The sequence below is a fragment of the Acipenser ruthenus genome, chromosome 45 (assembly GCF_902713425.1).
Source record: "Acipenser ruthenus chromosome 45, fAciRut3.2 maternal haplotype, whole genome shotgun sequence".
Taxonomy (NCBI): Eukaryota; Metazoa; Chordata; class Actinopteri; order Acipenseriformes; family Acipenseridae; genus Acipenser; species Acipenser ruthenus.
In genome coordinates, this window is record NC_081233.1 from 1,480,000 (window position 1) to 1,502,869 (window position 22,870).

Consider the following 22,870-nt stretch of genomic DNA (forward strand, 5'->3'; position numbering starts at 1 on the left):
GACTCAGAAATGTCTTCATCTAGACAATGTGGGGAAGCTATAAAAAAAGGCCAACAAGATCTGATTGAAGCATTCAAAATTCTAAGAGGTATTAACAGTGTCAACCCAGAGGACTTTTTCGACCTGAAAAAAGAAACAAGGACCAGGGGTCACAAATGGAGATTAGATAAAGGGGCATTCAGAACAGAAAATAGGAGGCACTTTTTTACACAGAGAATTGTGAGGGTCTGGAACCAACTCCCCAGTAATGTTGTTGAAGCTGACACCCTGGGATCCTTCAAGAAGCTCCTTGATGAGATTCTGGGATCAATCAGCTACTAACAACCAAACGAGCAAGATGGACCGAATGACTGGGGAGCGTCTCATAGGACCTGTCCCAGGCCCCAAAATTCCTGGCTGCGGCCCTGATTAAGATAACCGGCAACTGTTGGTGAGTGCTGCCTTATCTGGGGAGTATTGCAGCCACTTAATCACATTCTGCAGAATATGTTGCATAACCTCTTTGACAGAGGAACTCCACCTCAAAGTTCCTGAAAAGGAAAGCTAAAGTTTTGAAAGCACTGAAATTAAGAAAAAAAGAAAGAAATGTTTGCTGTGGGTGTTTGTGTTCTATTCTTTCATTTTACAATTACAATTATTTTAAAGATGGCAAGTGACCAACCAACCTCGTTCACATTATTGGCCTTTCAGAAACACTTTTGCATCAATGTTCTGCAACCAACTAATGTGTAGAATTGACACATGTGGTGCTAGTAACTCAGTTATGCAAACTGAAATCTTTTAAAAAACAATAAACACATTAATTTAAAAAAAAAATCTAATTTATTCAGTGACGAAACATAAAACAGAGCCTCGTACCAGCCGCAATGCAAACACAGTTATGAGGGGGAACAAAGTTAGGAAGGTGATTTTAATTCAACAGTTTTATTTTTTAAACATAGTTAAGACAATGGCGATACCTGTTGTTGAAATGAGGGAGGATACATTGTAATTACTAGCACTGCCCCCCCCCCTGTATTGGTAGATGGGTGTATTTTGCAGATCTACACGCCCACATGAGAGGATTATTTAAGGAAGCACACATTCCCTGGCAGTCATCTGTTTAACTAGCTGTTAACAGGTAGCATATCTCTTCTGAAGAAACTACAGCAACTTGTTGCTCGCAATTGTCCTGTAAGTATTCTTGATACTGCAGATTTTATTGTATGTGATGATGGAATGTTTCTGCTTTAGAAAATATTTTGAGCATTTAATATCCAGGTGTGTGTTGAATTGCTTTGTAGCACAATGCAGGATATGTGAATACGTTTGTTACTAATTCTAATTGATTCATGGCAGTCGTACAAGTTTTGTTACAGTAATCAGAGCTCTTCTAGTCATTGTAAAGAACAAAGGGTACAGCAATAGTCCAAATACATGACTGAACAATAATTCAGTGAATGTCTGTGTTACCATGAAATATTAACATCCTTCTACTAAAGAGACAGAGACGGAGGTATAGACAGCAGTCCAAGACAGAGATAAAGAGAGACAGACAGAGGTATAGACAGCAGTCCAGTCATGAAAGACCAGCAGAGTGTACACTCCTCAGGATGCTCCACACAGCACAGTGAAGTCATTTAAGAGTCAGCTGAACCTTCACTAATGCTCTTGTTTTCCCTACCAGCTTGTGCAGCTCCGAATCAGGAATTCCAAAAGCCACCCAACAGGTAAGTTGATTAAATGTCTTCATTTATTCCTGTAACACTGTAAAGGTTATTTTAAAGACAAACGGACTAAGAAATGTAGAGAACTAGAGGGGGAGTCGTATGGATGATGTGAATTGGAGAGGAGGGTTGTTCTGCCACGGCTGGACACTGTCTCGCGGTGGTGCACAGGGCTGAATGGTTTCAGATCTGAAGCCAGCCTCTCCCTCTATAGTCAGGAGATCGACTCCTGGAAAGAGCTTCTCTGGCATGATACTGGCTGGTGTAAAAGGGAAACACTGTTCAGAGAGTGGAGGCTGGAGGGAACCTGCATTATCCTCTGGGCCTCTTCACTGACACTAAGGGAGTCTTTGTGAAGTGGTGCAATAATTCAAACTGGGAGGGGAGAAAATAGAAAAATAATTGGTCACAGTAAATTAAAAAAAAATCTTCTGGATTCCTTCAAAAGTAAAATACTCAAACATACATGAAAAGGGATCAGATCCTATACAATATAATGTATCGCTTATCAAATAATTGTAAATAACTAAAAGAAATGGAGATGGTATAAAAATCTTATTATTAACACTAAAGACACACCTTGCGATCGACACCAGACTTCTTTGTTAATGTTATCTGCATGCTTTTAAGATGAAGGGTTTTAAGTCATGAATGATCCAATAGTACATGGTATATTACAGTCATGTGAACATTGCTGCTTTATTTTCCATTAGCCTACCATGCCTTCCATCTATTAATGCTATTAAACAAGTTTTTAATTAAAATGCTGAGAAGGAATTGTGTGAGCAGGTCCAGTTCTTTCTACGTGTTCTTGATTCATTATCAGCACTGTTGGCAGTATAGCTTGAGCTAATGAATTCTACCCTACACTGAATTAAAACTGTTATCAGTGTTCTGCGTTTTTAGAAAAGCAAACACATCATTGAAACAAAATAAACTATTTTAAAACACTTCTGCCTTTAAACTGAGTTTATATATCATCATAAATAAACAAGATAGAGGAATGGAAAACTGTTGAAAATGTAGCATTTGAAAACGGATGGCTCCCTTTGAAAGAGGGGCCACAGACATGACTCTAGGAAGTTCAACCCGGCTTCTAGGCCATGGGATCATTGATATATGACCCTGAGAAGGGTCATTTTTGGAAATTTTTCACATTTTGGACCCACCGTACCAATTTTCAAGTCTCGGGGACCCCCGAAACCCGAGATATAGCACCCTGAAAAATGTCTATGGGGAAATCCCATTATAAAACACCTTTGGGGCGAAGCCCGCCATCTGGCGCCGGGGTTGCGTAGGAACCCGTGGTCGGCGATTTTCTTTAGCTGAGAGTCATGTGCACATGAAGAGATGGCTCCCTACTTCGTTGCCCCAGGGGTCGTGGAGATATGAGGTACGATAAGAGACCACCCCCTCCCTATGGCAAATCCCATTATAAAAACACCATCGGGGTAAGGCTCGGCAAATGGCGGTCTTGGGTCGTACGAACTTAAAGGAACCCAATTTCTTTAGCTAAGACTGTTGTGCATCTAAAGAGAGTACTAGCGAGTTCATTGGCGAGGATTTGTGTGAAAAATGTGCATTATATATGCAACCTGAAACATGCACATATTATAGTGTATTCATGCAACAGGAGCACCGATTAAGTCCATGTGAAGTGTTTTGGGATCACAATCTTGAGGTTTTATCTTGAGGTAAACATTTTCAATGTCACACAATTATACGGAGATGGGAAGTAAATGTTACCGTAAAAAAAAAAAATCTCCATTGCACACTATTGTGTATTATTCATACTAACTTTGCCGAATATAAAGCAAATACGAATGTTTCCAAAGAGATACCAAATACTTGTCTTTTTAATTCTGTGCATCCAAATACTTGTAATTAAAATAAAAGGTTTAAGAATTAAAGCTACTGTTTGTTATTCTGTCCTAAACCAGCAGTTTGTACCTAAACTGTTGTGACATTAAATTATTTATTAAATAAATATGGGGGGGGGGGGGGGGGGTCATCAGATTATTCTCCATTTTATTGTAACTGAGGTACCGTTCAGTTGAATGAAAATTGTAAAGGGGTACCTGAGCTGAAACCTCCAGGTAGAAGGGGTACAGTTTCAAAATAAGATTGAAACACTCTGGCCTAGAGTATAAACTATCAGGAATAGATAAGGGAAATGTTGACTAATACAATACAATAAGATTTATTTGAAGTTGTTGAAAGTCTCTTAAACCCAGAAGCTCTGATAAACCCCTACGCAGATCTATATACTGATGGGCATTATATAAGCAAATGAAATGTCTTTTTTTTTGTTTGTTTGTTTTGGAATACAATGTTCCTTCTCAAAAGTGTTTTAATATTAGCCTTTAATAAAGGAAAACGTCTGCTTTAATTCATGTTCATGTATATTTCAAGTTTCTTCATTGTAATAAGAAATACTTTAACATTTACATTTTATTTATGTTTCTTCACAAGAAAAAAAGTTTTCTTGGAAGAGTAAAACATACATTAGCTTTGATTCATGTACTCAGGGTTACTCTCAAATGAATTCACGATCCAGTTTATGGTAAACTGCGCATGCATGACTTAGAAACTCGGTTGTCAGCTGAGCAGAATATCCCAAAAACTGGGCTGAATTCGAAAATACAGAATTTGGGACGTTATCAGAGCGGCCCGGAATTTGAGACATTATCTGCAAACCAAATCGGCCCAGAATTTGGGACATTATCAAAAGCAAAGCGGCCCGGAATTTGGGATGTAAATGAAAACAGGGGCAGCCTATATTTAAAAGTGTGATTACATTTGAAATAAACTAATGTATCCTGTAACAAAACTGCAATAGTGTATATATTTGGTATTAAAATACATTGCGCAAACGATTATAGGTAAATGCTGTTTGAAAGAACAGTGTACACCACTACAGAAAAAAACAATTCTTATATTCGTGCACAACATGATAATTCATATAAAGTAATAACCCATAGTTTGTTATATTAGTAGAGAAAAATACGATGTTATATTTTAATTGAAAGGTAGTGGAAAGCAGATCTTCGATCTTCGCGCAATCCCCTCGCTAAATTTGTGCCTCGCAGAAAAAATAGGGCTTTGGCACAAAATGAGAGATATTCCAAAATGGCACAAAGCAGTTGAGCGACATTGGAATATAGCATATTTTTTAACAATTCGCAAATGTCTGCAGTCTCGCTTTGCTGTTGTGTGCAGTTGCTATATTGGTAGTGAATGCGCAGGCAGTTTTGCGAGGCACAAACAGATTTGCAACGCAGCTCTCGCTATTCCTTATCCAATGCTGCCATCGTGTGGCCCTTTAGTAGAACAGCCGGTTCAATACAACTACTGTGTTTTATTGTTAAGATGTCACAGAAACGCGAGACGGCATTCTTTCCATGTAACTCGCTGAAGAGGCGCCTCTGTTATTTTTTATAATCCACGGATCCCCTTGTGATGCTGATATTAAAGAAGACGAGGTTCAGCGGTACAGTCGGGTGTTTTTTTAAGCGTCGTGTTTCAGGGCTGTACAGACGTTCTGTCTCGTTATCCGTGTGCGCTTCAGCTTTATTTGGATGATTGCCTTTACCTTGTTTTAATTTCCCGTTCCTCTCCAGTTTGTGAGATACGAATGTACCAGCTTTACATCATTTTTTTGGAACATATTCTCATTTTGTTGATAATTAATGAACATTTCTGTACTGTGGTTGTTGTCGAGAGTCATTGAAAACGAGTCATTTTGTGTTTGAATTGAAAGTGATGTTCTCGAGCAATCGAATTTTCCTCTAGAGGAATGATCACTTTTTGACGTCACTGCTGTGTTATTATGCGTTTTTTTGGAATGGCTCGGGATGCAAATCTAGCCTTCATCCATGTATTATATATACAGGCTCCCTTGAGAAAGACATGTACAACATATCGAAACGCTGGGCAGCTGGCTCTGTGAGATATATATATATATATATATATATATATATATATATATATATATATATATATATATATATATATATATATATATATATGAACACAGCTCAGTTGTCCTTTTGAAATGACTCAAATTAACCTTAACCTCTGTGCAAAAACAGACATTTCAGATACATTCTTAAAATACAGCAAAATGAATATTTACAGGATAACCAGGAGAGTACTGTGTGTATAAATAATACAGTTTTGTGTAATTGCACTTATTTGAAATCATTCTCATGCATTTATCATGCTTGCTACGTGTTCTTACTGGACTCATATCAGCAAATAGTTACTATCAGGTTTAGCTGCTCTTATCGAATTCGCTCTTATAATTTACTCTGTGTGCTTTGTTTTGCTCTTTCTTGAATTGCTCTTATTGTTCTTTTATAACTGCTCTTGTATTGTGGTGTTCTCTAATGTGATATTTTCTAATGAGATGCTTTGTACTGTGAGAACTTGTAACAAGTGTAAGTCGCCCTGGATAAGGATGTCTAGAAAGAAAGAAAGAATAAAGTAATTGTTGAATATCACAATTATGAGAAAACAGGTAGAACTCATCTAATACAGAATAAAGACAATCCATGTGTATGAGATTAGAAAGAAACAGTGATTAATACATATCCAATAATATGAGAAAACAGGTAGAACTCATCTAATACAGAATAAAGACAATCCATGTGTATGAGATTAGAAACAGTGATTAATACATATACAATAACATGAGAAAACAGGTAGAACACATCTAATACAGAATAAAGACAATCCATGTGTATGAGATTAGAAAGAAACAGTGATTAATACATATCCAATAATATGAGAAAACAGGTAGAACTCATCTAATACAGAATAAAGACAATCCATGTGTATGAGATTAGAAAGAAACAGTGATTAATACATATCCAATAACATGAGAAAACAGGTAGAACACATCTAATACAGAATAAAGACAATCCATGTGTATGAGATTAGAAAGAAACAGTGATTAATACATATCCAATAATATGAGAAAACAGGTAGAACACATCTAATACAGAATAAAGACAATCCATGTGTATGAGATTAGAAAGAAACAGTGATTAATACATATACAATAATATGAGAAAACAGGTAGAACACATCTAATACAGAATAAAGACAATCCATGTGTATGAGATTAGAAACAGTGATTAATACATATACAATAACATGAGAAAACAGGTAGAACTCATCTAATACAGAATAAAGACAATCCATGTGAATGAGATTAGAAAGAAACAGTGATTAATACATATACAATAACATGAGAAAACAGGTAGAACACATCTAATACAGAATAAAGACAATCCATGTGTATGAGATTAGAAAGAAAGAAACAGTGATTAATACATATACAATAACATGAGCAAACAGGTAGAACACATCTAATACAGAATAAAGACAATCCATGTGAATGAGATTAGAAGGAAACAGTGATTAATACATATACAATAACATGAGCAAACAGACAGTACACATCTAATACAGAATAAAGACAATCCATGTGTATGAGATTAGAAACAGTGATTAATACATATACAATAACATGAGAAAACAGGTAGAACTCATCTAATACAGAATAAAGACAATCCATGTGTATGAGATTAGAAACAGTGATTAATACATATACAATAACATGAGAAAACAGGTAGAACACATCTAATACAGAATAAAGACAATCCATGTGTATGAGATTAGAAACAGTGATTAATACATATAAAATAACATGAGAAAACAGGTAGAACACATCTAATACAGAATAAAGACAATCCATGTGAATGAGATTAGAAAGAAACAGTGATTAATACATATACAATAACATGAGAAAACAGACAGTACACATCTAATACAGAATAAAGACAATCCATGTGTATGAGATTAGAAAGAAACAGTGATTAATACATATCCAATAATATGAGAAAACAGACAGTGCATATCTAATACAGAATAAAGACAATCCATGTGTATGAGATTAGAAACAGTGATTAATACATATACAATAACATGAGCAAACAGGTAGAACACATCTAATACAGAATAAAGACAATCCATGTGTATGAGATTAGAAACAGTGATTAATACATATACAATAACATGAGAAAACAGGTAGAACACATCTAATACAGAATAAAGACAATCCATGTGTATGAGATTAGAAACAGTGATTAATACATATACAATAATAATACTATTTATTTTAAAGAGGTAAACCACCTGTTCATTTTACAAAACTAGAACCACACAGCTGAGTGATACACTGTATTTCAAGCCCTCTTCAGCGCTCTCAGTGTGTTTATTTTTTCATGTTGTAACATTAACATGATGTTTTGTCCTTTTTTAAATCAATAGCAGTTAATTAAAGGCTGGAGGAAGCGCTTTGATAACGCGTCCCCTCGAGTCTCACAGAGCAGCGCACTCCTTGGCGTGTCTCATTGCTGGTGACTCTTCTGCTGCTGTGGACGCGGCTCTGTTGCCTGGTTTAGTTCGCAGCGCAGTCTGAGGAAGATTCTAAATCTGTGCCGCTGGACAGCAGGGAGGAATACTGTCCTGGATAAAGAATAGGAGACAATCATACAGTTTAAGAGAAACTAAATAAAAGCATGGGGTAGAAATAGCAGAGGTTACTGCCTGGAAGTTTACTCGTAAAGAATGACCTTTCTGCGACCCTGTGCTGTATTTACCAAAAACAAGTTCACACGCACTGAACCTCCAAGACTAACGAAGAGAAAGCTGAGAAACTGCGCGCATGACTACACCATTGTGGATCTGTTTGTGACAACAGCGCTCAACTTGAATTAACCTGATATACTTCTAAAAAACATTACCAGGGGTATAGCGTTAGTGTTTGAACATTTCGTTCTGAAGAAGAGGGCAGAAAATATAAATATTGACACACAAAACACAGACTATTTATCTGCGAAAAACTCGCTGCATCGGTGCTGCTTCAGTCACAGCGTCACGGCTGATAATATAACTCCCGTCGCGGTCAACTATCACGGTAGAGCCCTCATCGCCGGGCACTCTCTCAAATATCTTTTTTTAATTTTTTTTTTAATTATAATCTGCAAATTCTTAGACAAGACGGATAATTACTCACAATAAATAGCACTGGTGTACACACACAGAAGCAGCTATGAGAAATAAAGACATGAACCATTTCTTTCCATTAAATATATTGGTTAATTGTGGGCTCTAGTTGTTAACATCACTGAGCCCCTTGTGCCTGTGGATTGCAACCACAATGTGGAAACATATAGAGAATGTATGGGAATGGCCAATGAACACTGATTTCTAATACTGGACCCTGTCTTAATACTGTATTACATTCTGAATATGAATATAGCTGAGTTATTAACTGTAGATAATACTTATAATACCAGATACACATTTAGCATTAAAAAGCAATCCATGTGATTTCTTTAACAGCCAGTCAGTCTGCCCGGACTGCACCTGAACCATCTTAAAAACACGAAGCCTCCAATAAGCTCATTTGTAAAAGTTAGTAAAGAATTGCGCTATACAATATAACAAAGCTAAATTTGAACTCCTAGCTGGTGCAACGAGAGGGAGAGATGGCGGGGTAGAGAAGGAGTCTCCTCCATTTGCATGTTGGAAATGCCTCGTTTGGCTTTGGGATAGAAAAATGCGTTGTGGGACCGGCCGATATTTCCACATGAACATTGGATCGGGGTTTGGTTTGGTCACAATTCCGAGATACTGGCCAATACTCATCAAGGGTTTAATATCAATTCGAAATTACCGACACTTTTTACATATTAAATAAAATACAAATTCAAGTTAACACACATACGTTTTGTCACTTTTCATTCATTTATATGCACTGTACGGTTTGTTTGATAGGACACACTGCTCAGCTGACTGTGGCGAAAACTGCCTTTGTGATCCAGCACATGCTGAAGTAAAATGTTGAACAGTCTTTATGACAGTTTACTGCATAGCAGTACAAGCACATTTATTCTTTTTAGAAAGTGTTGCTAATTGCGAATTGGTGTAAAACGATTTATGAATACTGATCACTATCTCAGAAGTCTGCTATTAAAATTGAACTTTTTGGCCTAAATGCAAAGCGTTATTTTTGGTGCAAACCTAACACGGTGCATCAACCAAAGAACACCATCCCTACTGTGAAGCATGGTGGTGGCAGCATCATGTTATGGGGATGTTTCTCATCAGCAGGGACTGGGGCACTTGTCAGGATTGAAGGGAAAAATGAATGGAGCAAAGTACAGAGAAGTCCTTGAGGAAAACCTGTTGCCCTCTGTAAGAAAGCTGAAACTGGGATGGAAGTTCATCTTTCAGCATGACAATGACCCAAAGCATACAGCCAAAGCTACACTGGAGTGGCTAAGGAACAAAAAGGTAAATGTCCTTGAGTGGCCCAGTCAGAGCCCCGACCTAAATCCAATCGAAAATTTGTGGCATGACCTGAAGATTGCTGTTCATCAACAATCCCCAAGGAACTTGACAGAGCTTGGACAGTTTTGTAAAGAAGAATGGTCAAATCTAGGTGTGTGCAAAGTTGGTAGACCTATCCCAACAGACTCACAGCTGTAATTGCTGCCAAAGGTGCTTCCACCAAGTATTAACTCAGGGGGGTGGAGACTTAACCAATTATGATCTTTCAGTTTTGTATTTGATATATATACCAGCAGAGACACTGCAGCATTGGCCCTCCAGGAACTGAGTTTGATTGATTTTAATTATTTTAATGTAATTTAGTTTAAAGTAATTACTAGAAACTAAAAGTTAATGTTAAAGTAGCTACAACTTGTGTGCAATTTTTATTGATATTCCAGTTTGTTTACATTTACTCAAGTAAGATAGAGACTGTCTTTAAGACATTCATGAATGGAAGGAAGTGTGGAAGGTCACAGAAGCAGAGTTGAGAAAGTAGAAGGCGTGTAAAATCAGGATTCAAGAAGAAAGTTTCTTTCCACACATTGCTCCAACCTACCTGCTGCTGAGTAGAAATCAGAACATCGTTTAAATGTAAAGAGATACCGCTTGCTTTATTGAAAAGATTCAAACTGGGACTGTGCCAAAACCAAGTTGTAATCGAAAGAAGAGAATGGACTGGTGCAAGTTTCTTTAAGGGTGCATGTGGCAAAGTGCCCCGCCCCTGTGTGCATTTGTGTGTTCTTTGTTGTATGTATGGTGAGTATGTTAATGTTGGTGTATAGATTGGTACACGGGATATAAACGGGTCTGTGTTTCACGTGTGTTTAAATTGTATATTTGTATTTAGGCACGGGATTGCACATCACGCACGTGCATTTAAAATATAATATGTGAACACGGGGTTTCACGTAATGAATTCACGTGCTGGGATTCAAGTGAGTAATTAATTAGTAATTGAATCCCAGCACAACAGTATATATAGATGCACGTTTCTGTCACTCGGGGTTGGGTGTTCGGAAGAGGAGAACGGGAGAGAGAGAGAGAGAAGGAGAAGGAGAAAGAAAAGCAAAGTAAAATCGTAAACGTAAAGTGTTTGTTCTCACCGTGTTTGTTTGTCTCTCCGTGCACCGTTTGTTTAGTGTTAGTCCGTTTTGTCTGTCTGTTTATTTTGGCTACAAGTGCCGTGTCCTGTGTTTTTGTTACAACCTTTTTATTTTCTGTTCTGTTTATTAAATGCTGAGTGCGATCACGCGCTCAGCTATACCAAAACCCCAAGTCTCTCTGTATTCCTTCCTGCTTCTGGTCTGACGCCACCCACTCTGGCCGTCTTTGTGACAGTGCAATATAAAATACCAGCAGAGCTGCTATACAGAGTGTTGTGCACAGCAGAGCTGCTATAGTGTTCTACACAGCAGAGCTGCTATACAGAGTGTTGTGCACAGCAGAGCTGCGATAGTGTTCTACACAGCAGAGCTGCTATACAGAGTGTTGTGCACAGCAGAGCTGCGATAGTGTTCTACACAGCAGAGCTGCTATACAGAGTGTTGTGCACAGCAGAGCTGCGATAGTGTTCTACACAGCAGAGCTCCTATAGAGCATGTGCACAGCAGAGCTGCTATACAACTTGTTAGGCACAGCCAGTATAGCAGTTCTGTGTACATCGGTGGTTCTCAATCCTGGTCCTGGGGACCCCCTGCTGTGTGTCTGCTGGTTTTTCTTCCAACTGATGAGCTGCTCTCAATTACTTAAACCCTTAATTCAATAAAAATATAGAATGGGCCAGGAACAAAAACACAGACACTGCAGGTATGGTGTAATTGCGCTTGCACCATTTTATTTTGAACAACAAAAATAAACTATTCAAACAAAAACAAAGCAGCCACACAAAATAGTCACGATCACTAAACCATATAGGTCAGGCTGGGTAATCGCCTTCACTGTTCCTATATTTTTTAAACTCCTCGCGCTCTCGCTTGCTCCGTCCTCTCCTCCTTTACACGTTCCCACCTCTGCCATTGCTCCCGGCCTTTCTCGAGAAGGTCCGGTCGGAGAAGGCGTCAGTTCTCCTAGTGGCCCAGGAGAATCTGGTTTTCATCCCTGTGCCAGCTATTGAACGTCCCGTCCTGGGAGATCCCGCTTCACCAGGATCTTCTCAGTCAGGCGAGAGGAACACTGACACCCGGAGCCGGGCAGGCTCCAGCTATGGGTCTGGCCCCTGAAAGGGACCGCTGGTCAGCCTTAGGGCTGTCTGACACAGTCATGGGTACGTTGCAGAATGCTAGGGTGCATTCCACTAGGTCATTCTATGCCTATAACTGGAAATGTTTTCAAGATTGGTGCCGACTAATGGTCATGATCCAATCTCCTATCCCATGACTGCCATCTTGCAGTTTCTGAAGGTTTACCTAGCGGCTATTTCTGCTTGCCATGCCCCCATTGACTCAGTGTCCCCGGGCACGCATTTTTTGGCTACCTGGTTTCTCCGAGGCGCTCAGCAATTGCACCCTCCTAGGAGGGCCACTCTCCCCGAAAGGAGCCTTGAGATTGTACTGGAGGCTCTCACGCAGGCCCAGTTTGAGCCTATATACTCCATCGAGTTGAAGCACCTGTCCATGAAGACAGCCTTCCTCCTTGCTATCACCTCTGCAAAGCAGGTTAGTGAGCTGCAGGCGATGTCTGTGCATAGCTCCTGTATGCATATTTGGGATGATGATAGCAGAGTGTCACTGCGTGCAAACTCTGCTTTTCTCCCCAAGGTGTTACAGCCTTCCACCTGAATCAGTCCGTGGAAATGGAGTCCTTTCATCCTCCATCGTTTGTGTCGGAGGAGGATAAGAAGTTGAACCTTCTCTGCCCAGTTCAGGCATTGAGATGTTATGTGGATAGGATGAGAGCGCTGCGTCAGTCTGACCAGCTCTTCTTCTGCCATGGATCACGGACCCTGGGACAGCCAAGCAGCGGCTGTCGCATTGGATTGCGGACACAGTCTCGACTGCGTATGATGGTGCTGGCTTACCCCCACCTGGGCGGATAGCCGCACATTCCACGAGAGGTGTGGCTACGTCATGGGCCCTCTTCCGAGGTGCCTCCATGGCTGAGATTTGTGATGCGGCTAGCTGGGCTACCGTCTGAATGTGGTCGATCCCTCATTGCCCTCTGTGGCCACTAGGGTCCTTGAGATTGCACGCTCATGTTGCTGACCTTGGTCAGGCAGGACCTGGCGCCCTCATATGCTGCCGTTCTTTTCTCCCTCGCTATGGCTCTAGTACACGTTTCCCATATCGATGTTTGGTGGCCATCTTTGAATTGAAAGGGAACGTCATTTTACCTACCGTAAACCTGGTTCCCTGAAAGAGACGATGGCCACCAACTGCGAGGTCGCATCGGTCGACATCACGGTTTCAACGCGAAAGAGAACGAACCTCCCCGGCGTGACGGTTAAGTACCCTCGGGAGGCGGGACCGAGGGGGTCACTGGGGGGAGGGGGCCTATTGGCAGCTTTGATAGACCTCAGTGACACCTACCAATAGGCAGGAGTGTATCCCATAACAATGTTTGGAACCTGAGTGTACTCCACGGCGCTTTCAAATTAGACTTTACATGTAGAACCTACACAAACTACTCCACATTGATAAAGTTAAAAAATATCATATATAAAAAAGAATAGCATATAAATAAGACTTGCAGAGAAAAACAGATTAATCTTAGTTGCATAAGTATTCAACCCCTTTTCTACTGCAGCCCCAAATCAGCTCAGGTGCAAATGATTTGTTTGAAAGGTCACAAAATTAATGAAATGTTTTCAGCCGGTGTGTACTCAAAAGTGGTTTAACATGTACATAATTTCCCTCGGGTATATAAAGACTTAAGCTGGAACTCACATAGTGATCCAACAAAGCAACGATAAAGACCAAAACAAGTCAGTGATAAAGTGGTAGAGAAGCACAGAGCAGGAGAAGGGTACAAGAACATTTCAAAGACGCTGATTATTCCTCTCAGCACAATGAAGTCCATCATTAAGAAGTGGAAGATGCATCATACCACCCAGATCAGGTCGCCCTCCCAAAACTGAGCAGCTGGGAAAGCAGGAAACTGGTTTGGTATGTCACTCTGAAGCCAACGACCTTGAGAGATCTGCAAAGTTCTGAGTCTCAGATGGGAGTCAGTGTTCACACATCAACAATAAGATGGTCCCTACACAAAGCTGGCCTGTATGGACGGGTGGCAAGAAAGAAGCCATTACTCAAAAAGCATCATCTTAAAGCACTATGGAGTTTGTGAAAAAGCATGGAGATGATACTGCAGACATGTGGATAAAGGTTTTGTGGTCAGACGAGACAGTTTGAACTTTTCAGTCTAAATTCCAAACGTTAAGTCTGGTGCAAGGCCAACACTGCACATCACCCAGTCAACACCATCCCAACTGTCAAGCATGGTGGTGGCAGCATCATGTTATGGGGATTCTTCTCTTCAGCAGGGATGGGGAAGCTTGTCAGGATAGAGGGGAGAATGTATGGTGCAAAGTACAGGCAAATCCTTGAGGAAAACCTGTTTGAGTCAGCCAAGACTCTGAAACTAGGGAAGAAATTCACATTTCAGCAGGACAATGACGCAAAGTGGTTGAACAACAAGAGAATTCAATGTTCTGGATGGGCCAGTCAAAGTCCTGACTTAAACCCAATCTAAAATTTATGGAGAGACTTGAAGATTGCAGTCCATCTATGATCCCCAACAAACTCATCAGAACTGGAGCCATTTTCCCCCACATGAGCCAAATCTTACACTCTAGACATGCGGTTATTACAACAATTCTGCAGTTCAAAACCATCTTGCTACATGGTGTATGCCAATTACTAACAGATTTCCACATTTAAGTCAAGCAGTGTCTCACCAAGCAAGTACAGTAATTGAATTTAAGAATTCAATAGGCCTGTGTGATTAAGGACTCAATTGGCTCAAAAAAGACAAAGGCTCTGTGGGTCAGATTTACAAATTTGCTTTTTGAAATGAGTACCTAGTCAGAAGACTTATCCGTATTTTGTTTTCTGAGTTTGTGTCTTAGTTCAGAGATTTTTCTGTTGATTGTTGAACCAATCTGACTTTGTTGCATTTGGAATACACACACAAAGCATAAGTTGTTTGCAGATTAGCATCATTAATAGATGGTTAGCCAAACATCTAAACACTGGATTTTAAAACTAAAAACCATGCCTAAATGAAGCAAGATACTAAAACTACATCATCTCCAATCCCACAGTACCATACATTACTTCATGCAAGCCTTTGTTCACAAAATTTGGGGGGTGGGGGCTGACACCTCTGCAAATGGTCCATCAACAAGAGATCAGTTTGTATAGCCACGATTGGCGATACATGTTAAAAACAGTACCTTTTTAAATAAAAATCAGGATTACCGTATACAGCATGATCTTTAGTAGAGTCAAGCGCATCTTCTCTCCCCATCTTGCTGCTGCTTGTTACAGCCTCCACGAAGATTGCTTCTGACAAGCGTCTCAACGTCAAACACAGCCAGCGTTAGAGAGCGCACAAATGAAGAACAGGAAGTTGCTTTATTTGTTAGAGTCCAAGACAATTCCTCAACAAAAACATTGCTTCCTGGATGGATTTCCACCTGTAAAAATAAAAATAGAAAAAAAAAATGAACCTGAAGTAAAACCCATTTTAATCAACACACTGTTAGAACAACCCTTCCACGCAAATGTGGTAGACTAAAATTTCAAGAATCACAGAATGCTCCTCCGAATTACCTGTCAATTTGCATACTGAATGTCAAACTTACAGCTAAACCTTAAGGACAAAAGCATTTTATCCCACCTCAGAAATACAAATTTGGCAGTATAGTGAAGCTGCAACATTGGCAGTGTTTATATCCAAGTGGAATTTGCTCGAAGGGTCACATAAACTGAAGGTGGTCTGCCTGAATTGCAATAGTGCAGTTACATAGACAATCCTATCCTTTTCTGGGAGTGCAATACTATACGAAATGCACTCAGTACATTTTAAGTGCAATAATAGTAATAAGTTGAATTTTTCCATGTGCTCATCTGGTCATATCTGCCCATTCTTTATCAGACTTTACTAAAACTGTAGTGTAGTTTCAAGTCACACTTTTTCCAGGGTGGATTAATATATGGAACACAATGTATGAGGACAATAGATTTTGCAAAGTGTATTGAAACTGAAATTGAGGTAGAAATTAAAACAAATGTCAGTTATTTCAGTCTTCAAATTTAATTTGTCACAATGAAGATTAAACAGATAAGTTTTACCTTTCCAGCAGCTTTCATGGGAGGAGGCAGCACAGGTGCTGATAAGTGTGGAGTAGTGGTTAGGGCTCTGGACTCTTGACCGGAGGGTTGTGGGTTCAATCCCCAGTGGGGGACACTGCTGTTGTACCCTTGAGCAAGGTACTTTACCTAGATTGCTCCAGTAAAAACCCAACTGTATAAATGGGTGATTGTATGTAAAATAATGTGATATCTATATAATGTGAAATAATGTATAATGTGATATCTTGTAACAATTGTAAGTCGCCCTGGATAAGGGCGTCTGCTAAGAAATAAATAATAATAATAATAATAATAATAATACAGATATTGAAGCAGCTGAGGCTTCTGTTGAATTCCCAGTGGAACGGTTAGGCGTTCCATAACGTGACTAAATCAGAATCAGGAATAGATTTGCACACATGATTTCTGTTCAAGCACTCGAGTTTTTGGAGTATTGCTAAAAAAGTAAGAAAAAAAAAACAATTTCATGAACAGATAGAAATCCACTTTTTTTTTTTTTTTTTTTTTACCAAAGTTCATATACAGTTTTGAAATTGGGCCCCCATGTTCCCTGCTTTAATCTGCAAAGTTTCTCTTAGGGGGCCACCTTACTTAATTGTAATTGTGCTATTTTAAATGAGACATCTTTACAGAATGAGAAACCGCACATACATCTTTTCACAAGTTTATTAAAGTTCATTAAACTATTAGTATAATATTTAAATGAGCATTTCAAGGGTATGCTTGTATATGTCAGATGAACTACAGACATTCTAGAAGATAGAGTAAGTTACTTTCTATATCTTATATTGTGACTAATGCAATCTTGGCAACGGCAGTGTTAATTACTTGTATAAAAAGGTGTAATAATGCTAGAGGGCTCAACTTGTTCTTGCATTTCTACTTACCTTGTGCTTGAGTGAATTGTTTTCTTCCTCCAGTTTTTCAACTATTCCACGGCCATTGTTCAACAACATTTCAAAATAAAAATTAAACCACATTTCAACATTTTGTAAACAAAAACATTACATACAAAATGCAAACTTGCAATTCACAAATTACTATCACTACAAAACAATTCTACAGCTAAATGTAAGCAATCATATTTCACTCATGACATTGGCATGTCTCCCCATACTTTACAGTATTGGCTTTTCAGCAAACGTCAGAGCAATAGAGAATCAATTAGCTTTAGGTATGTTCCCAGGTCATTAATGAAAAATAAAAGTTCTCACTTAACATACCTGACTAAATAAAGGTTAAATAAAATAAACACAAATAACGTTATAATCATAATAAAACCTAAAAACAGGAAATGTCTCACTTTGCGCTGAAACCAAAACAGAAGGGTACAGCCCATGCTTTTCAAAATGTACTTAGTTTAATGCTCTAACTCAATGTTACACAAGGCACAGTCGCCATCAGCTACCATTTGGAAATCATTTGTGTAAAGTTACCTGGATTGGTTCGGAGTCACTTGACAAATCATCCATGTATCTTATTCCGCATTATGAATCTTTAGAGGCTGGCGTTTTGTTCTCAGTTCGGTCCTCCTCATTTACTTTCAGGTCAGATTCTTTTGGTGTACACGCACACAAAAGTAAAAAAACAAACATAAAACGGCTGCAAATGTTCTTTCAGTGCAAGTAATAAATTAGCTTGAAAAAAACCTCACACAATGTATCATTAATGAAAGACATACCTGACATTGTGGACCTCGCAGTCACACAGGACTGCCTCCACGCGGGGTTTTCTTCCCTGACCTCCATTCTCCTACATAACTTCTCGAATCTATGTCTCCATTTTCTTCAAATGTGTCTTCATCAAAATCCCTAACATTATAATTAAATCGGTGAGCCATGTATTTTTATATGTTACAAGTTCAAAAATGTATTATTCATATATAAAAATTCTTTCATATATACATTTCATATATTAAACATATTTCCTTTCCGTATGGGCAGCGAGTTGACTTAGTAGAGCACAGTAAAAAATAGGTTCAGTCGCTGAATACAGTTAGCATCTCGTCTCATGAAACAAAAATAGACAATAACAAAACAGCAAATTCTACAACAAATGCATACAAACACACAATACTGACTCACCAAAGGAGCGGAGCTGAGAGCGCCGACAAGAAGCAGAAAAAACAAAGGGGCGGTACAGTGTGGGGCACATTGTAATTATTTATTTGAAATGCTTCGACACTATTGTATAGTACTGTAGATTATATGTGTTTACATGATATACATTTGCATTGGGATTATTTTGTGTTTCAGTGATGTGATCATCAGAAATACTGTAACGGCAGATAAGTAGCCTGCAGAATGTGCGCATTGCAGAAAGAGATTATTATTAAAACATGACGAGACATCTCTTAGGCTTTATTACAGTAATAACTTTGCAAGTTCGTTGCAATTGACCCAATGAGACCTCCCCCCGCAAGCACCGACCAAATTGTTTGGTGTTGTATGTAGTCTAAACATTGAATTCAATATATATATTAAAAAAGAAAAATAAATGAAAATGCAATGCACAGATTGAACCCGGCACCTCCAGCACAGCGCAGATCCGCTATACAAGTGAGCCGCGACCCCTTATGAGTGAATCAATAATCTTGTGTTGCATCACCTACCAGTCCTGACCCCTACCCCATGCATGCTACAGCTTACTAATATGTAGCATTGGCTACTAAAAACATACTTTGAGACAAGTATACATATGTTATATATCACATAAATATATATATATTACTCATATTAAATATTGCATTTCCGTTCCATGTGGGTAATACATATTTACTGTACGGCTTTAAATATATTATCAATTATTTCATGATAGTTTTAATAAATTCTCTCAACTGTAATTGTAATATTTTGGCGTTAGATCATTTTTTCGCTGTGGAAGTGATTTGATCAGTGTGGGGGTATTGTTTTCAGTATTGTTATAATATCACGAAACTCATTACAACGCTACACGAATATATTGTAATGGCATCCCTTGTATATATATATATGTAAAAAATTATATACAAGTAAATATGTCTTTTTATATGTAAAATATAGGTACGTGGATTTGCGATTATGAATTGTTCAGTTACAAAAATACATTTTGGGGGTTTTCACATTTGTTCCACTTAGTACGGTACTATAAATCGTTAGTCTATAGAAAGGATTAGACTACTTTAGTCTCGTACTTAGTATCCTCTAGAGCAGGGGTGCACAATTCCGGTCCTGGAGGGCCGGATCCCTCCTGGCTTTTGTTCCAACTGTGTTCTAAATTACTTAATTAGACCAATAATTGGTAATAATTGGTCCAATTAAGTAATTTAGGGCAAGGTTGGAACAAAAGCCAGGAGGGACACCGGCCCTCCAGGACCGGAATTGTGCACCCCTGCTCTAGAGGGCAGCAGCAGTTATTTTTTGGGTTCGTTGCAATTCAGACCTTTTTTTAGTAGCTGGGGACTAACTTCAGCGGCCAAGTTGGTTGCAATTGGTATTTAACTTGCGTACTCGTTCAGTAGGGAGCTGCGTACTGACCACGGGATCATCCCCCGTTAGAAACTATGCAATGGCAACAGATCCGTGTTCTTAAACTTCTCCATTACATTATGCCCTATACAGAAATCAGTGTATCAGTAACTGTTTATAACAGTAACCTTTAAACCATGCCAGCCTTGTTTCATCCATGGCTTTCAGCGTTGCAGTCACAGTACTGCGTTTCTGTCTTCAGCCAGACTACAGACCACTTATAATACTGTTTGTATCAGAACCACATTTCAATTGGCTGCTAACCCACGATTCCAAGATTTTTGCCGGAATTGACAGTCAGCTGTATCCAACACAGATCAGTGCGCTTCAGCGTGAGATTGTGCTCTGTACACGATACAACTTAATAGCCCATTAACTAACTAATTATAGGAAACGTAGCGAGCTGTATCAGCGATTTATTTGTGATGATTGAACCATGTTTTCTTTGGAAGCCTTTATACTTGCTAGCACGCTAGTTATTGTCTTAATTGGATCAGTTGAACAATTTTCCCAGCTCTCTGGGTGATTTATAGAAGCATCGAAACCTGCTGGACACGTTTTATTTTCTCCATTTGTCAGTTTCAGCATGAACTTGAGCAAAACCTACATTGTTGTGTAACGAAACTGATCAAAAACATTTGTCATTCTCCTTTGGTTTCCTTTGTATTTCTGCAGTCAGACTGTATGCAAATACGTTCCCAAGGGGCAATAACTTCCCCAAAAGCAGGGCATATATAAAAGACTGACGTTATGTTACAAACATAACAGTGCTTCAGGAAAGAAGGAATTACACTGGGGTGAGTTTATGATGATGATGATGATGATGTCATTAACTGCATTAGAAAGAAACTGAACTGTAATACTAACAAAGTACATGTGGCTTTGACAGCTAGTGTGAATCACCCCCTAATCGCTTCTGGAGAGACATTTAGGTAGAGAGTTGCACTTCCTATTTTGTTTGAACAAATTCTGTCATAAAAACTAAAACCAAAACTTGAATTTCTGTTCGTTTCTATTCAGTTAATCTACAGAGAGACGCTGCCAAGATGTCTAAGGAAAACCCGGTAAGTAATGGTACTATGCTTTCTTGAAATACAGGAATTGTGTTCAAATATACAACTATCAACTATCTTTGTCTCCAACTTTTAGTTGATCTTGTTTAGCTCTTCGTGGTCACACAATGCATTATCCACACTTTGTATTCGGTGTGTCTTATCTTTTCTCATAACCATAGCTGTTTATTTTTTCCCCCAGAAATTTAATGTGGGAGACATAATCTCCTTTAGCCGTGGACTCTATCATCACTGGGGGGTTTATTACGGACAGGAACATGGAAAACATTACGTTGTCAACGTTTCAGGAGGTAGAACGTGTGTTTTGGTTTGTTTGTCTTCAGCTATATGATCTAAATAGCAGTATGCTGTGTTTTATATTGATTTTTCTCATTTCTTTTATGGCATAATTGATATATTTGTTATATTTACATGTTTAAACTTGTTGGGAATCATTAGAACTTGAATATCCTAGATGCTTTCTCCCAGTGTCTATTGATTTTTTTCTCATAATGTAATGCTCATATACCAACATTACAATTATTATATAGGAGAGTCCAACAGCAAGCCTTTGGCCATTACTTCTAAATTGGTGAAGGAAGAACTTAACAAGGTGGCTGGAAAAAGTGCCTACTCTGTGTACAAAGAACTGGACAAACATAATGAACCAAGAAGTCCTGAGCAGATGAAAGCAGACATGGACAAAATGATTGGTACCAAAATAAAGTATGATCCCTTTGGAAAGAACTGTCAACACTTTGCTACACAAATACGGTACGGCAAGGAAATATCTCCCGAGGTAATATTTGTTTATGTTTTTATGTATTTATTTTTAGATAATGTATTAATGCCTGTCATGGTCAATAAGCAGAATAATGTATTATTTAACTCCCGAAACTAATTATGCCCCCATATAGCCGTATTTACCCAATGAAGGTTCTACATTTTATAAGGTTTCTGCAAATACAACAAAATGCCTTTTTGTTTTTTCAATACTGTAACACATGAATGCCTTGTTATGGGACATGAATATCTGTCTATTTACTAAACCACTCTGCAGGGATATACTGTATAATTTAAGCCTTAACTTGAAACATGACCTTTTTACTGACTGTATATTTCCATAACATGTATTCTATGTCATGACCGTCGATCTGATCTGAATTTAGATTCACTTGGATTTACAATTGGAAACTTCCAGGCCTTTAGATGTTCAAAATAGTCAGAAACAAAGCTAGCAAACAAGCACGTGGCAGGTGCTGAAGTCATTTTAACTGCAGTTTGGATTTCATTTTAACTGCAGTTTGGATTCATCATTTTCTATTTTCTTTCTGTAGGGGGAAAGTGCAGCCAAATCCGTGGGCAAAAACCTGTCAAATTTCCGTGCAGAAATGGACCCTTTTTCTGCCAAGTAACAGCTTATTCACCTGATGAATTTCTTCATCTTTTGTGGTGTTCCTTGCCTTTCTGATAAAGGGCACAATTTCTCTTTACAAAGTACAATAGAAAATGCTTGTTAAAATATTCTTACTTCTTTAATTATGGTGAGCAAAATGAATCTATTGTTGTAAAAATGAAATCAATAAAAATTCAAGTTGCATCAAATTCCTTTCACTGTAGTCATTTAACAGTAGAACCGCCATGCAGGTCAGTTTGACCCATTTTGCATTTAAAATGTTAAATACTCTTCCGCTGTAAATCGTATGTGTGTGTCCGTGTGACAGGGCGCTCGTCTCCCGTGTGTGGGTAACCACTGTTTAAGCATCACAGACATGGGAAGGTGGAGTTAAACGCCAGCACAGGCACGCAGGATTTATTCACAAAACAGAAAGTAAACAAAAGGGTCATGTGATGTTGCCAGCCATGGTAACACACAGAGAACACATACA

The 22,870-nt window shown here is 38.7% G+C and overlaps 1 protein-coding gene across 2 annotated transcripts; it reads left to right on the forward strand.

Annotated features, from left to right (window-relative positions):
- The first annotated feature begins 1,067 nt into the window (after positions 1–1,067).
- LOC131720906 (phospholipase A and acyltransferase 4-like) lies at positions 1,068–22,586 on the forward strand. 2 transcript variants are annotated; one of them, XM_059013345.1, is made up of 6 exons: positions 1,068–1,173; positions 1,667–1,709; positions 20,950–20,993; positions 21,184–21,292; positions 21,533–21,780; positions 22,319–22,586. In XM_059013345.1, exons 3-6 carry the CDS (start codon positions 20,976–20,978, stop codon positions 22,394–22,396), a joined length of 453 nt encoding a protein of 150 aa, XP_058869328.1. In that variant the 5' UTR covers positions 1,068–1,173; positions 1,667–1,709; positions 20,950–20,975; the 3' UTR covers positions 22,397–22,586. The 2 variants fall into 2 exon arrangements, with proteins under 2 accessions (XP_058869328.1, XP_058869329.1); XM_059013346.1 differs by lacking the exons at positions 1,068–1,173; positions 1,667–1,709 and adding an exon at positions 20,428–20,726.
- The last annotated feature ends 284 nt before the right edge of the window (positions 22,587–22,870 follow it).

Excerpts from the sequence above, each read along its gene's own strand:
- LOC131720906 (XM_059013345.1), top strand. Across the intron at positions 21,293-21,532 it reads CGTTGTCAACGTTTCAGGAG|GAGAGTCCAACAGCAAGCCT; the intron begins GTAGAACGTGTG and ends ATTATTATATAG. Across the intron at positions 21,781-22,318 it reads GCAAGGAAATATCTCCCGAG|GGGGAAAGTGCAGCCAAATC; the intron begins GTAATATTTGTT and ends TTCTTTCTGTAG.